Source organism: Callorhinus ursinus, unplaced genomic scaffold, assembly GCF_003265705.2.
Source record: "Callorhinus ursinus isolate GAN/ISIS: 27379988/994484 unplaced genomic scaffold, GSC_fseal_2.0 scaffold10, whole genome shotgun sequence".
Taxonomy (NCBI): domain Eukaryota; kingdom Metazoa; phylum Chordata; class Mammalia; order Carnivora; family Otariidae; genus Callorhinus; species Callorhinus ursinus.
The window spans coordinates 34905773-34920562 of NW_027397072.1; the positions used below are offsets into that span (position 1 = coordinate 34905773).

The window sequence follows — 14790 nt, forward strand, 5'->3', positions numbered from 1 at the left end:
CAAGCTTGGTAAAACAATTATTTAATGAGCATGATATTTTAAACCAGTCTCTACAGATACAATTTGTGGGTGAGTGTGTGCAACATATTTTTTGTTTTTGCATCATTAATGGTTTTTAAAAATTAAAACACATTTATGATACTAAAATAATATAAAAGTGAAATCCCCTGTATCTCTCTCTACCCTTGCCTTCCACCACTCAATTTTATTTCCTAGAGGCAATTACTTTTTAACACTTTGGGGTATATCCTCCCACACTCTTTGTTTTTTCTCTTGCAATCATTTTAGTTGGCCCTAAACATTCTTTATGGTTAGAAGCTAGAACAACCCTGCCATTTAGCCTCTTACAGATTTTGGAGCTCTTTCATACACCTCTTATGTTAAACATATAATTAAAATAAAGAAACTCCCCCCCCCAAAAAATTTAAGTTTTGTTCTGTATCACACATAAGCTCATATGGACAATCTACGCAATTCCAGGACCATAGGGTTTAGTCTTAAAATAACATTAAGACAATGAAATAAAGAGTGGAAAGCCCAACATAACCTAAGAAAAACTAAAAACAAAGCAAACCAAAAAGCACTTCATTATTTTTGACTGACACTTTTTTTCCCCTGAAGGTTGTTTTATTGCAAAACTATAAATACAACACTGATATGAAATTGTTTAAGTAACTGATCCTCTCTAACCACTAAAAGGATGTCTTTTTGCCTTGGCATCAACCAACTGGGAAATAATGTTGCAAGAATACTGGGGTAGGGGGGAAAATCTGGGCTGGGGCTTTTGGCAATTTAAGGAACCAAGTAGAACCTTCCTCTTCTTGGGAATGTGCCACTTTCGGACAAGAACAGGCAGGTAAAAACAGCACCATTTAAACAGCTCGGTTTTAACTTTTATTAATTTGTAAAAATCTTTTTTTTTTTCTGTTCCTTTTCTCCACTTGACATCAGAAAAAGTTTTAAACATCATGAAATTGATTTGGCTGGATATGGAGATACAGTACCAAAGCAAAGTGAAACAAAAAACCCAGAGGACACACAGAAAACCCTGAGTAAACCCTCAAGTTTGGTCTCGGGGGTTTACAGATCACAAGAACCATCAACTCAACCCCCAAGCAATGTGACTCCTTGAAGAGCTGTTGGATCCACACCAACAACACAGGAGACTGCAAACAACGTATTCTTGACTGACACAGAGAGAAAAAGTCAAGAAGCCAGAAAGAGTTTCTTGTTACCCTTCAAGGTCGTCTAGCTAATGAGGGCAAAACAAAGAAATCAATGTAAGAATTTTTTATTTTCCTTCAAAACTCAGGTCAAGGCTTTGACAATAGATATTATGTATCTTTAAAAGTATTCTGAAACTGGGACCCCTGCGTGGCTCAATCAGTTAAGCGTCTGCCTTCAGCTCAGGTCTTGATCGGGCTCAGCTCATGATCCCAGGGTTCTGGGATCAAGTGCTGTATCAGGCTCCTTGCTCAGCGGGGAGCCTGCTTCTCCCTCTGCCTGCCATTCCCCCTACTTGTGGTCTCTCTCTGACAAATAAATAAATGAAATCTTAAAAAAAAAAAAGGCATTCTGAAACTCCTCCTACCACAAACCATTTTGACATAGAGGGGAAGGTAACTATGCACAGAGTCAAGATTCTACGTATAAAGAGAATGTTTTTTTTTTTTAAAGAGAATGTTTTAAACTTGTATTATTTAATATAGCTATACTTACCCTTTTGCAATAATTGGACTCCTGGGGAATGGTGCATATTTTACATTTACCTGAATTAAATTGCACTTAAGGGGCTCAAAGTGAGGGGCAGGGGGAGTTCTGTATTGCAAATAATCTAAAGATAAATTCTTTGAAGAATCTAAATAACTACCCAGTAATTGGTAATTGTATAGTATATTTGGATTTTTATGTGTGTTCATTTGATGATAATGTATGGTTATGTTTTCATTTTGAGGGATTTAGGTTCAATCTTCCATTTTATTATGGCATTATTAAACAGCTTGTCAGATCTAATTTGATAAATATAAAACAGAAAAATTCATACTGGTTGCTTTAAAATAGTGGGGCCTTGGTTGTTGAATAATGTATTCAGTTTGACTAGCTTTCAGAGTTCTTCTATGTTTGTCCAATATTAATAAATATTTATTGACCAGCTTCTCTGTAATAAGCACTGAGTATACAATCGTTTAAGCAAAAACAGGCACCACACAAGCCCACTTATAATTATAACAGCAGCTAATACTTACTGAGTACTTACAACATAATGGGCCCTGTTCTAAGGGCTTTACATGTATTATCTCATTGCATCCTCTCAGTAACTAAGAAGTAGAAATGGTATCATCTTCATTTTACAGAGGAAAAAACTGAGGCACAGAGACTGTGTTACATAGCTACTAAGTGTGGGATTTGAATACTAAGGAGTATGGGATTTGAATCTAAGCAATATGATCTCAGAGCCTGCAGTCTTAATCACTGTGATGTACTACCTCTCCTATATTCTAAAAGCTCTCCCTGGAGTATACAATATAATGGATGAAACACTTATTGGATAATCATTCAAGTAAATAAAAAATTATAACTCTGATAAGAGCTATGAAAAGAAGTATGGCAGGAACTATTTGGCTAGTTTCTTTTTTCCTTCTGGTTACAAAGTTAGGCTGTACTTCCTAGCCTTCCTTGCAGTTAAGTGCAGTCATGTAACTAAGATGGGGCCCATGGATTATGGATAAAAGTGATGGATACAATGGGTTAGCCTGGTGATGGGTATTAAAGAGGGCACATTCTGCATGGAGCACTGGGTGTTATACACAAACAATGAATCACGGAACACTACATCAAAAACTAATGATGTAATGTATGGTGATTAATATAACAATAAAAAATTTTAAAAAAGTGACGGATACACTTCCATGCCTAAAATATAAAAGCTTCCTAATTGGTCCTCTGTGTTCTTCCACTACTACTCGTATTCACTAACTGAAAAGAGTGGAATTCAAGATAGAAGCTTGGATCCTTGAATGACTTCACGGAGCAAAGTCCCCTGATGATCTGCATTGGATACTGATAGAAGTGAAAACATTTTATTATATTAAGCTAACTGAAATTTGGGGACTTTTATAATAGCATCTAGCTTATTTTGACTAACACAGAAAAAGAAACCTTTAAGTTGAATGCTGCTGTAGGGAAAAAAGAACAAAAACATGTGATCTTGAATTCATAGTTAGGTTGGAGATGGTGTGAGAACAAATATTGGAGGTTGAATTACGGGAGAGACTTGCCATGTCATGGCACAAGATTTGCTACAACTGTTGCTTACGCAACTTGGAAGGTAGCATACTACTTGCCTAGTAAGCATATGGTTCTAGAGGATGTTTTTGGAAAGAGTTAGAGTAATAATATGTGTTGGCTACTATTTGCTAACTTTAGTAAAGCATTGCAGGAAAGAGAAAAAGTCAAGCAAGAACTGACTGATTTGGAAACAGAAATAAAAGAGAGAATTAGAGAAGTCCAGAAATTTGGAAGCTAAAAGATTAGAAAGTTGACTACTTCTAGATAGGGAACAAAATATTAAATACCCTTGAGTAAAAAGGTCTATTGAGATCCAGACTACAATGATCTAAGAGTGTGGTCTTCTCATCTGAATCTAATGACTTGAATTAGCCCCCCATTAAATTCAGAGAGAGAGGAATTGGGGAAGAAAGCAAAGACATAAATCATGCTTGAGAATTATGTGGAGGAAAGAAGTATGGGTGTGGTTGTTGGCACATGTTGCTGACTGGAAGCAAATGGATCAGAAACCTACCAAGTGTTTGAGGGAATCATGTTCTCAAAGAAATCTTTTGACTATTTGAGTTGGAAATAACCTTTGGATCTCATATTTGTACCAGTAAGGAGTGAGCTGAACAGGCTATAAGGAAGGTATATTCCTCAACACCCTCTCATAGAATAGCAAAGCCAGGGGCCATGGAGTACAACGGACGAGGAAATTCCTTGGAAAGAAGATTAAGATTTTTTTTTTAATGTCCACAAATGAAGTTTTATTGGGGTCCATGACCATACTTGTTCATTTATTTATTATCTATGGCTGATTTTCCTCCATACCTACACGACAGAAACAGAATTGAATAGTTGTGAAAGAAACCATATGGTCCACAGAGCCTAAAATATTTATTATCTTTTTAAAATTTTTATTGTTATGTTAATCACCATACATTACATCATTAGTTTTTGACGTAGTGTTCCATGATTCATCGTTTGTGCATAACACCCAGTGCTCCACGCAGAACGTGCTCTTTAATACCCATCACCAGGCTAACCCATCCCCCCACCCCCTCCTCTCTAGAACCCTCAGTTTGTTTTTCAGAGTCCATCGTCTCTCATGGTTCATCTCCCCCTCCGATTTACTCCCCTTCACTCTTCCCCTCCTGCTATCTTTTTTTTTCTTAACATATATTGCATTATTTGTTTCAGAGGTACAGATCCGTGATTCAACAGTCTTGCACAATTCACAGTGCTCATCATAGCACATACCCTCCTCAATGTCTGTCACCCAGCCACCCCCTCCCTCCCACCCCCCACCACTCCAGCAACCCTCAGTTTGTTTCCTGAGATGAAGAATTCCTCATATCAGTGAGGTCATATGATACATGTCTTTCTCTGATTGACTTATTTCACTCAGCATAACCCCCTCCAGTTCCGTCCACGTCGTTGCAAATGGCAAGATCTCATTCCTTTTGCTGGCTGCATAATATTCCATTGTGTATATATACCACCTCTTCTTTATCCATTCATCTGTTGATGGACATCTTGGCTCTTTCCACAGTTTGACTATTGTGGACAGAAGATTAAGATTTAAATGAAAAACTTTCCTTGCCTTTCAAAATGCTTATCCCAGCATTCTGGTTACAGAAGCATTATGCTTATTCCAGAATTCCGGAATTGCTGTGGAGGAATAATTGCTATATTTCTCCTCCTAGTCGTCCTTTTTCTGCACGAGCATTTTTTTCATTTGTCCTGTCTTTGCCATATATATATATATATATATAAATTTTTGATTGTCCTCACTAGTTAGGATGAGCATTTTTATTTAAAAATAAAAGTAAGTGAGGGACACCTAGGTGGCTCAGTCAGTTAAGCATCCAATCTTGATTTTAGGTCAGGTCGTGATCTTGTCATCATGGGATCGAGCCCCATGTCAGGATCCAAGCTGGGCATGGAGCCTGCTTAAGATTCTCTTTCTCTCTCCCTCTCCCCTCTGCTCGAGCATACTCTCTCTCTATTAAAAAAAAAAAAAGTAACTGAAACAAAGGCAGATTAATCATGAAGTTAAAGAAACTTAAGCTCTAGAGGTCTCTTCCAAGGCTCTAGGAAAGTGTGTCTTTCCACTATAATCTCTCCTTTGTCATATTTCCCATTTTGTCAGGTGGTGTTGTAGTGGCTTTGGATATTTTAGGTATCTAGCTAACGGAAAGTTGAGTTGGGGATATATTTAATCTCAGGCTTAATGAGATACTTACATGGATTACACTCACATTTAATTAAATTATTGCTGGCTGTCTTTGTTTAGCAATAGATTCCAGGAAAATTCCTATGGGCCACTGCACTGATTCACCCAGCATCCTATCATGGACGTGATGGGGCTAGGGGTCATCATACACTATGAACATACAGGTAGCACTGAAAAATTATGTGGGTCTTATGGGAGAAATAAGGTTTGAAACATAAAAAGCCAGAAGCTAGACTAGGGAAAATTCTTCTAATTGTTTTTTTTTTAAGATTTTATTAATTTATTTGTCACAAGCAGGGGGAGTGGGAGAGGGAGAAGCAGGCTCCCCGCTGAGCAAGGAGCCCGATGTGGGACTCGATCCCAGGACCCTGGGATCATGACCTGAGCCAAAGGCAGACCCTTAACCGACTGAGCCACCCAGACGTCCCCTTCTAATTGTTATATATATGATATATATTTGGTTGTCACTGATGTCAAACAAAATAGTTCTATCAGGAATATACTCAATAATTCAGTATGCATAGTTTAAAATTCACCATACATTTTCTTTTCTTTTTTTAAATGGGAATCATGTGAAATAGAATTAATCAGAATTCCTGCAGCAACACTTCAAACAGCTGTACTATATGTGCAAAGTGGTTTTTTATGCATTCCAACTATATCCCAATAATAAAGACAAATTTGATCAACGGTGCTAGAGGAAAAACTAAGTTATCTTTTTATCCTCTTTATTAAAGAGTTATTTAAAAACCACTGTCATGGGACGCCTGGGTGGCTCAGGCGGTTGGGCATCTGCCTTCGGCTCAGGTCATGATCCCAGAGTCCTGGAATCAAGTCCTACATCAGGCTCCCTGCTCAGTGGGGAGACCGCTTCTCCCTCTCCCCCCTGCTTGTGTATCTATTGAGAAAAAGAGAGGGGTGCCTGGGTGACTCAGTCGTTAAGCGTCTGCCTTCGGCTCAGGTCATGATCCCAGGGTCCTGGGATAGAGTCCCACATTGGGCTCCCTGCTCAGTGGGAAGCCTGCTTCTCCCTCCCTCCTGCTTGTGTTCCCTCTCTTTCTGTGTCTCTCTCTGTCAAATAAATAAATGAAATCTTAAAAAGAAAGAAAAAAAAAGAATCATTGTCATATGAAGAAATAAAGTGTACGCAACCAAGAAATTTAGTAAAAAAAAATATTGGAGTTATGTTGGGCAGTTAATTGAACGTTGTATTTCTTGATTGTGTAACATTTGTAGAATTTGCAGTCTTCTTAAAATGTGTAATCTGTTGTGATTTCTTTTCTGCATCCAAATAAATACTCCATTTAACCCAATTTTGTGCTTGTTTTTTTAGAAGGGCTCCACAAATAGAAAAACTTCAGGCCCCACAAAATGTGGATCCTTCTCTGAATTAAAATAAATATATATATATGTATTGTAGTATATCAATGGAAGTTCTTATTCTTTTAACTGACCTAAGGCAGAGAGTGTTGTGTGCAGACACAGAAGAGCAGCTGTAAGAATTAAGGCCTTCTCAAACATTAAGTGGTTAGACTTAATAGAAACTTACAGATATAAAAATGCCCATGGTAGAGGAAACTTTGGGTAAATAATTTAATTTTGAAACAGGAGGAAACTCTGGACACCATTTAGTCTGTAACCTCAATTTATCTTGGCTGCCTTATGGCTTGTCTCCACATGGTATGGTATTCAGAAGACACACAGGTCTGATATCCACAAAAGATATGAAAAGTAATTTAGATTTTTAGGGAAGATTTTTAAAGAGGCACCAGAGGGAGTTTAGCAACAAAATGTTTAACCATCCTTTTAACTAAGTCCTTCTCATTATGATAGTTGCTAACCTCATATTTCTCATCTCCCTTCTTCAGTCTGTTCCTTTCTCCTGCAATTTGTCTAGAATGACGCAAATTCTTCCCTAACTCAGCTCTTATTGTATACATCAATTTAGTTCATGAGCACCTCACAGTGCTCCTCTTCATTACTCTGATCCACACAACCAAGTCCCAAGAAGAACTTTGGAAGCCACTGGAAGGTCTTTAGAAGGATGGAGAACAGGGTTGAGCAGGGGAGGGAGGAGGACGATGAAGGTGGTTGTTTGTATGTACATGCTTTGGTTACAAGTCCAGTCCTTCCATTTGCAAGTGAATAAAGTTGAGTCCCAAGTAAGTTTAGTGACTTGATGCTCACCTACTTAGTCACATGGAGTTGGGCTGAGAACTCAGGCTTACTTCATTAAAACCCTTTGTTATAGTTCACTAATAGGCAATCTTATTAGATGCCCTATAAGGGATTGCTTTGCATCTCTGGTGGAAAGAACACCAGGGGGAGTAAGGAAGCCTGAGTTCTAGCTCTGCTTCTACCAGGCTCCATGACTTTGGGCAGGTCAGGTCCTTTGTAAGGCTGTGTTCTCCCTGAAGAGGAGGCAAGATGAACTCTTGGGTCTTGTCCAGCACTAATATTCCTTGCTTCCATTCCGTTTTGAATTCTGAGACTGTGGCAGGCGTGGCCTTGAGTCAGTCAGGAAGACTCACCCCCATATATCCCGTACTAGGGTAGAGAGAGAACCCGGAAAGAAGGAGTTCTCCTCTCACTTGTTTGCCTCCTTGGTGTCCTTATAGGACACACGGGGTGACCATCTTCTGTCTGGTGGGGGGTTCTGGACTTGGGCTCCAGTGGGACTCTCATAACCCCAAGGGCCTATGAGAGAGAATCTCTCGACGCTCCTGGCAATCTCAGACCAGAGGCCAACCCTTATCATGACCCATTCGGAACCAGCTTCAAAATCCAAGTCCCCCAGGCCCTCGGTAGAACCACTGCGCAAGCGCAGCCACCAGTTCGGCGCGAGACGGCCGGATCCCGAGGCCGAAGCAAGGTGAGAGGGAAGGGTCTGCAAGCCCCCGCCTCCATGTTGTCACGTGGGAGGCGGAGTCGGAAGCGTGACGGCGTGCGCAGGGGTGGAGCTACCGCCGCGCGCGGGCGCGGGCGCGGGCGCGGGGGCGGGGCGCAGCGCGGCGTTCGCGGTTGTTGCCTGGGAGGGAGGCCGGGCAGGCGGCAGAGCGGCGAGGCTCTCAACCTGACGGGGAAGTGGCCCGGGCGGCTGCGGCTGACTGCCCCGGGACGGGCGGACGGTCCGACGACGGAGGCGGGGGCTAGGAGCCGAGCCCGGCAGCCTAGAGAGCGAGCGGGTCAGGCTCAGCGGCGGCCACCCTGTCGGTCCGCTGAATGAAGTGCCCGCCCCGCTGAGCCCCGAGTCCGGCGCTTTCCCCGCAAGATGGACGGTTTTGCCGGCAGTCTCGGTGAGTACGGCTGGGGAGTCCTCCGTCTTCTCCGCGGAGTGGGAGCCTTGTTCTCTCCACACACAGCCCAGGCCCAGCTCTCCACCCTGCCCCTGGGGATGGTAGTAGTTCCACTGCACATGTTCCCCTCGAGGCTACCGCCCCTCTGCTGGCTACGGTGGACTCAGAACCCCTCCCCCCATGCCCAGTCCTCCTCAGCAAGACCCTCCCTTCCTCCCAGCGTCCCCTTCAGTGCATGGCCCTCCTTCGCGCAAAGTGGAAACCCCCTCTCTCAGAGAGGCCCCCAGTAGCTGGTACATTCCTTTCCATACAATCACGGCTCCCCCCACAGACCTACCTTCAGGGTTGGGGCACCCCTTTCTGAAACCTTGACCCTTTAAGGGCACAACAGTCTTCCTTTCCACATACTGAGCTCTCTTTCAGAGTGGAGGCACCCCTTACCCACGCAGGGGGTCCCTTTTTAAGGTAGGGACCCCCATTCCCTCTTCAGGAAGAGGGCAGCCCCCCAGTCTTCACTTTAAATTTGGAGACTTCTTTTAAGTATATCTCCAAGTGTATGACAACTTCCCTTCTCTCCTTCCACTTCTCTGAACACTTTGCAGTGGTGGAGAGAACTAGAAGAAATGAAGCATCATTTGCTTAATACAGGAAAGGAAGAGGTGCATCTGTGTTGGGGGACCCTCTTTAAAAGAAGAGTGAAAGCAGAAGTATTCTCTGGCTCTGCGAGCATGCTGGGGAGAAGTCATTCTGCCCAGTGACTCCATAGGAAAGGGGGCCTCTGTCAGGGAAAGAGGATTCTCCATTTTTGGTATATGTTGTCTTTGTGGAATGGAAGAGGTTATTAAGTAGGCTGCAGTATCCTTTCAGTGTTCCCTTTCAGCAGAATAAAGGTTGTATATTTTGTAACTGGCTAAGGGAATCAGAACTAGAGGCTGGTACTCAACGCCCTATAATCTGTGTCTGGAATTACTATTCTTTGAGGCCATTGGAATCTGGTTACTCTAAAGATTGAGCTCAACTGTTATGATGGTGAGAGAAACAGTTTCTGCTTTGGCTGATTCTGCAGTTATGTGATACCTGTTGCTGGATTTGTATTTTCGGTATTTTATGTGGAGGTAGTTTGTATTCAGACGCCTTTCTTGGTAATAAATCCCTGGTTGATTAATGCTCATGGATCAGTGCGTGATCTGGCCATAGGCCACACTTTATTCAGCCATATTGGGATTAGTTGAATTTTTAAAATCTAAAGTCAAAAAGTTAGTCGAAGAGCAATGGACCCATTATAGGTGTTAAATAGTAAAAACTATAATTTTGGCCCTGAGCCTCTGTGGGAAGAAAAGAAAAACACACATTAGAGTTCTTTGAGAGTGGAAATCCTAAAATAGGAGACAACTGAGTGTTACTCTTTCCTCCCAAGGGCACCTGTTGTCCATTATCTAACGTTTGATGTCTTATAATTCCTTACATAGTGAGGTTGTTTCATTCTTGGCTCCTTTTAAAGAGGCATCAATTTTTCACTGCTTGCTTGCTTGCTTTCTTTCTCTTTTTTTTGCCTCATGCCTGCATTTATTCGCTATTCATAGTGGACTGAAAGACTTGCCCTATATGTTCACAAAGAGGTGCTCGTATACTAGGGCAAAAATTGACTGTATTGGGAGATGTGGGACTGAGATACTGCACTGTCGGCTCCTCAGCATTTAGGAATGGTGGCAGCACTACTCAAAGTAGAAATCAGCTTTTACTTCTTTCCTGTTGATTCCAAGGACTTCTGAAAGGCTTGCCAAGGCTTCATTTTCTTTAAGTGTTTTGAGGGAATCTTTCTCACCAATTGGGGGAACTTGTTTATTTTGAAACAGTAGATATACCTTGTTAAATAACTTTATTCCTTCTTATTCAGTTCATGAGGAACTGATATGAGAGATTGAAAGATGAAGAATTGCTGTGGGGGCTCCACTTTTCATAAAGAATGTTACAGCTGACCTAACATTAGGGATTTTTTTTTTTTTTATTCATTTGATGCCATCCTTGAGTAGATAAGACTTTTCTTTAGATAGGTGTTGATCAGCTGCAGGGGAGATGCCTGTCTCTAGAGAGAGGAACCTGTGTCAGCAGAGAGGGAAAGAAATGGTTCCTGGCAGTATTTCTGGAGCTACTCCTGATGAAGATAGTTTTCAGCAGGAGCTCTGTGCTTTCTCTCTCTGTCCCCCCCCCCCCTTGTAAGACTAAAACTAGGCCCTATCTTAATGGAAACCTCTAAGGGTTGGGGGTGGGGGAGGGGTAATGCTGGTATATTTTACTGGTAGTCTTTAAACAGAGCTTTACTTAGCTCTTGCCAGATTCCTTATTTCTGTTCCCTGCAGTTCATTAGTCTAGAGCTTAGAGTTACAGTAATCTTTATTTTATCGTAAGAGAGCTATGAATGTAAAGGCAAGCACTTGTATTCTAGAAGGTGTTTAAAACTTTTTTTTTTACTAAAGAATTCAAAACATGTGACATTCATCTGGGGTCACAAGTATTGAAAGCATTTATTTATTCTCAGGGAAGTATACATGTGTATCTCCTTTTGTATACCGCATGGGTTCTTGAAAAAAAAATGTGAGAAAACTTCATTTATATGAGCAGAAAAGTTAAGTGCTTTATAAACAATAATTCTAGAGAAGCTGATTATTTAAGGGAATCTTATGCTGGATCATTTTGTAAAGTGGAAAACTTAAAATTCAAACTGTACCCTTGATTGCTGACTGTTTAGATAAGGAAGACACTATGCGTCTTATAAGATGTCTGAATTAAGGTTTTGTGTATTGGCTTTTGAGATCATTGAGAGCAATGTTAGGTGATTGGTTATGTTCTGTGTGCCACGTAGAAATTATATACCTGTCGTATTTTGTTTTACATAAAAACAGCTAAAGGATGCTTTTAATCTCTGCCGCTGATGAATTTTAGGCAGTTTGGCTGGCAGGTGCTTGTACTATGGAATTTCCCTTAGGCATAATATCTTTTCGTTCACAGATTATGGTAATTTAAAAAGGCAGTGCTTTGGAAACAATTTAAAAAAAAAATTAGTGTGTGTGTATATGGGGGGGAGTACCCTAAACAAACTATCTTGATAGCCTGCCTTCAGATCACTACACACATACCCCCCACCCACCCCTCATCCTTAGTCTTTTTAGCATCTTTTTTTCATAATAAAGTTTTTAATTTTGAGACATTTATCTTGGAATTAGCTTAGAGGTTAGTCAGTGCTTATACTTTAAAGAAAGCCTACAGTTAACCATATCAGTTTTAACTTTCTGCTCCAAAGGTTAGTTAAAAACAAAACTCAAAGTTCTTTTAAATAAAAATTGTAACGAATGAAATTGTAGGGTTAGTATCTATAAGAAACATAACATTTTGGTGCAGGGTATATGAACAAACAAGCAAAATGGAAGTGGTGTGCTTCCATTTATGAACTATTTTAAGAAAATCTTTTTTAAAAGATTTTATTTTAGAGGGTGGGGGTAGGGGCAGAGGGAGAGAATTTTTCAAGTTCACTCCCCGCTGAGTGCTGGACTGGCCGGGGACATGGGGCTGGATCCCATAACCCATGAGATCCTGACCTGAGGTGAAACCAAGAGTTGGACACCTACCTAACTGACTGAGCCACCAGGCATTCCAAGAAAACAGTCTATTTAACATCACAATATTAGAACTATGATTTCTCATCTCATACTCTTTCTTAAAGAAACAATGCAGTATTTTTTTTAAGTATTAATCTAGTCTTAAGCATTTTTTATTCACATAAAAATGTTTATCATACAATATTATTTGGGGAATTTTTTCTTTTAATTTATTAGTTGTCTGTTGAAGGGCTTAAGATAGGCTAAAGTTATATAACAAGACATGACTAGTAACTCAAATGGTTACAACATCTATGACATGAGTTAGAGTATTTTTTAGCATCCAAGTGGATTAATACCTATTTTGTGACCAGTACTGTGCTTGGTTGTTCTTATGGGAAGGACAAATATAAGACATGCTCTTGTCCTGTAGGAGTTTACTATCTGGTTTTTATAGATATCCAGAGATGTTTAAGCATAAGTGAAGTACCAGAAATGGGACTAGAGGAGAGAAACACCATTTAGAATGCTGTGCTATGTATAAAGCATGTAACTTCTGAGAGGGAACATTTGGAGCTTGCTAAATTTACCTCTATAGAGCCTGACTTTTTAAAACAATGAAATAATTTACTTAGCAAACTTATGTTTAAGTTTGAGTAACATGTGGGAAAAGTACTCTATCCATGTGAGTCCATTTCTGTAACATGTAAAATTTCAATATTCATAAGAAATTTACAAAGAACTTTTTGATTTTGAAATAGATTCTAAGACTTTTATTTTTTTTTTTAAAGATTTTATTTATTTGAGAAGAGAGAGCTTGAGCCAGGGGAGGGGCAAGCAGATACCCTGCTCAGTGGGGAGCCCGATCCCAGGACCCTAAGATCATGACCTGGGCCTAAGGCACTGAGCCACCCAGGCACCCCCTAGCCACACTTTACATACTTGGTTGTCAAGGGACATTTCTATCACTGCAGGAAGTTCTGACAGTGCTGTGCATGATCTGACAGGTGGGGAATTCAGTACTTCGCAAATCAGAAACACAGCAGTAGTAGAGCCGAGAGGTCTCACATTTATTACTGAACCAACCTACTGGTGCAGAAGCATAGTCAGAGAGAAAAATCATTTCCATGATAAGACAAGTCTATGGCCAGGTAGGAAGGATGTTTACAGAATGATAGAACACATGATCTTCACGCAGCTTAATTAAATATGTATGCCAATTAGGTGTGTCATCTCATGACGTGTGATGCCTTACAGACCCAGCTTGGTTCTTCTCCAGTGCCTCCTTTTGGAGTTGTACCTGATCTTACTACCAGTTTTCATCCGAATCCACTGGGGGATGGGACGATTCTGCTTTTGTTTCTTGGCCAGGAATCGCTTGATTCTGAAAGTCTTGAGAGAAGACATGGCGAGAAGCAGCCAGCCACGCAGAGCAGGATGGCGGCGAAAAAGAGCGATTCTAAGACTTTTAATACATCTATAATCTACTTCTTCAACTATTACATCAGTATGGAAGATTCCCAAATGTATAGTATATTTCTGTGTCTCTGTATGATCTCTTGTCCTGTAGTTTTAGCTCTCTCATTCTATTATAATGCCTTAACTTTGCATATTGCTTTATGCTTTATCTCATTTAATCTGTACACTAATCTTGGGAGAGAAGAAATTATTCTTTTATAGATGAAGAACCTGAGGTTCAGAGAGTTCGATTTTTTTTTAAAGACTTTTTGAACCCAGAGTTTTCTTTCTCCTTTCTTCTTTTTTTGGTGGGAGGCCTGATTTGTTGGATTTGTATCCAGTGAAAATAATACAAAAGAAGAAAGAAAAATAAGTTATCTTTTCTGTAGCTCATCTGCATGTATGTTAACATGTTGGTATATTTTTTAGTCTTTTTCTATGACAATTTTTTGTGTAGTTAAAATCATACTATAGATAAAATTTTGCATTCTAGTTTTTTGTTTGTTTGGATGCCAACCGTTTTTTTCATTTGAACTCAGATTTTTCTGATAGTGTTCAATTTATTTTCCCTACCCTACTGCTGACTCTTCATGGTCCACTCATACATCTAACACTGAACTCTTTCTCTAAAAGAGCTGCTTTTCCTTTTTTTCCACTGTCTGTATCATCCAACCTTGAAATATCAGAACCATGTTTGATTCCTTCCCATTTTTGCCTACTACATTAACATCTCTTCTGGGACTTTTCAGTTCTTGTCACCTTTTCTCATCCCTTAATTTCCTTTTCTGTCACTATAGTTCAGATACTTATTATTTCATGTTTGGATTACTGTATAGCCTAAGGAATTTCCGCCTGTCTAATTTTTTTTATTGGGGGGGTATGTGGCCTTCAGATTAATATTCCTAAAGCAGTACTTTGATTATGCCATTCTCTC

The 14790-nt window shown here is 40.2% G+C and overlaps 2 protein-coding genes and 1 long non-coding RNA gene across 4 annotated transcripts in view; 2 read left to right on the forward strand and 1 right to left on the reverse strand.

Annotated features, from left to right (window-relative positions):
- The window catches only part of LOC112820987 (uncharacterized), a 61866-nt gene extending 57345 nt beyond the window's left edge, over window positions 1-4521 (forward strand). Inside the window, exon 10 of the long non-coding RNA XR_012379712.1 lies at window positions 952-4521. This is a non-coding gene — a long non-coding RNA (uncharacterized lncRNA). The remainder of the gene's footprint in view (window positions 1-951) is intronic.
- A 3988-nt stretch (window positions 4522-8509) lies between these two features.
- EML4 (EMAP like 4) overlaps window positions 8510-14790 on the forward strand; it is a 147301-nt gene continuing 141020 nt past the window's right edge. Inside the window, exon 1 of one of the 2 annotated variants that reach the window (XM_025868128.2) lies at window positions 8510-8802. In XM_025868128.2, the coding sequence (XP_025723913.1) occupies window positions 8778-8802 (25 nt within the window). In that variant the 5' untranslated portion in view covers window positions 8510-8777. The remainder of the gene's footprint in view (window positions 8803-14790) is intronic. The other variant, XM_025868129.2, reaches the window with a different exon arrangement.
- Window positions 13227-13916, reverse strand: LOC112820985 (large ribosomal subunit protein eL39-like). The gene has a single exon (XM_073896842.1). It carries the CDS (start codon window positions 13803-13805, stop codon window positions 13650-13652), a length of 156 nt encoding a protein of 51 aa, XP_073752943.1. The 5' UTR covers window positions 13806-13916; the 3' UTR covers window positions 13227-13649.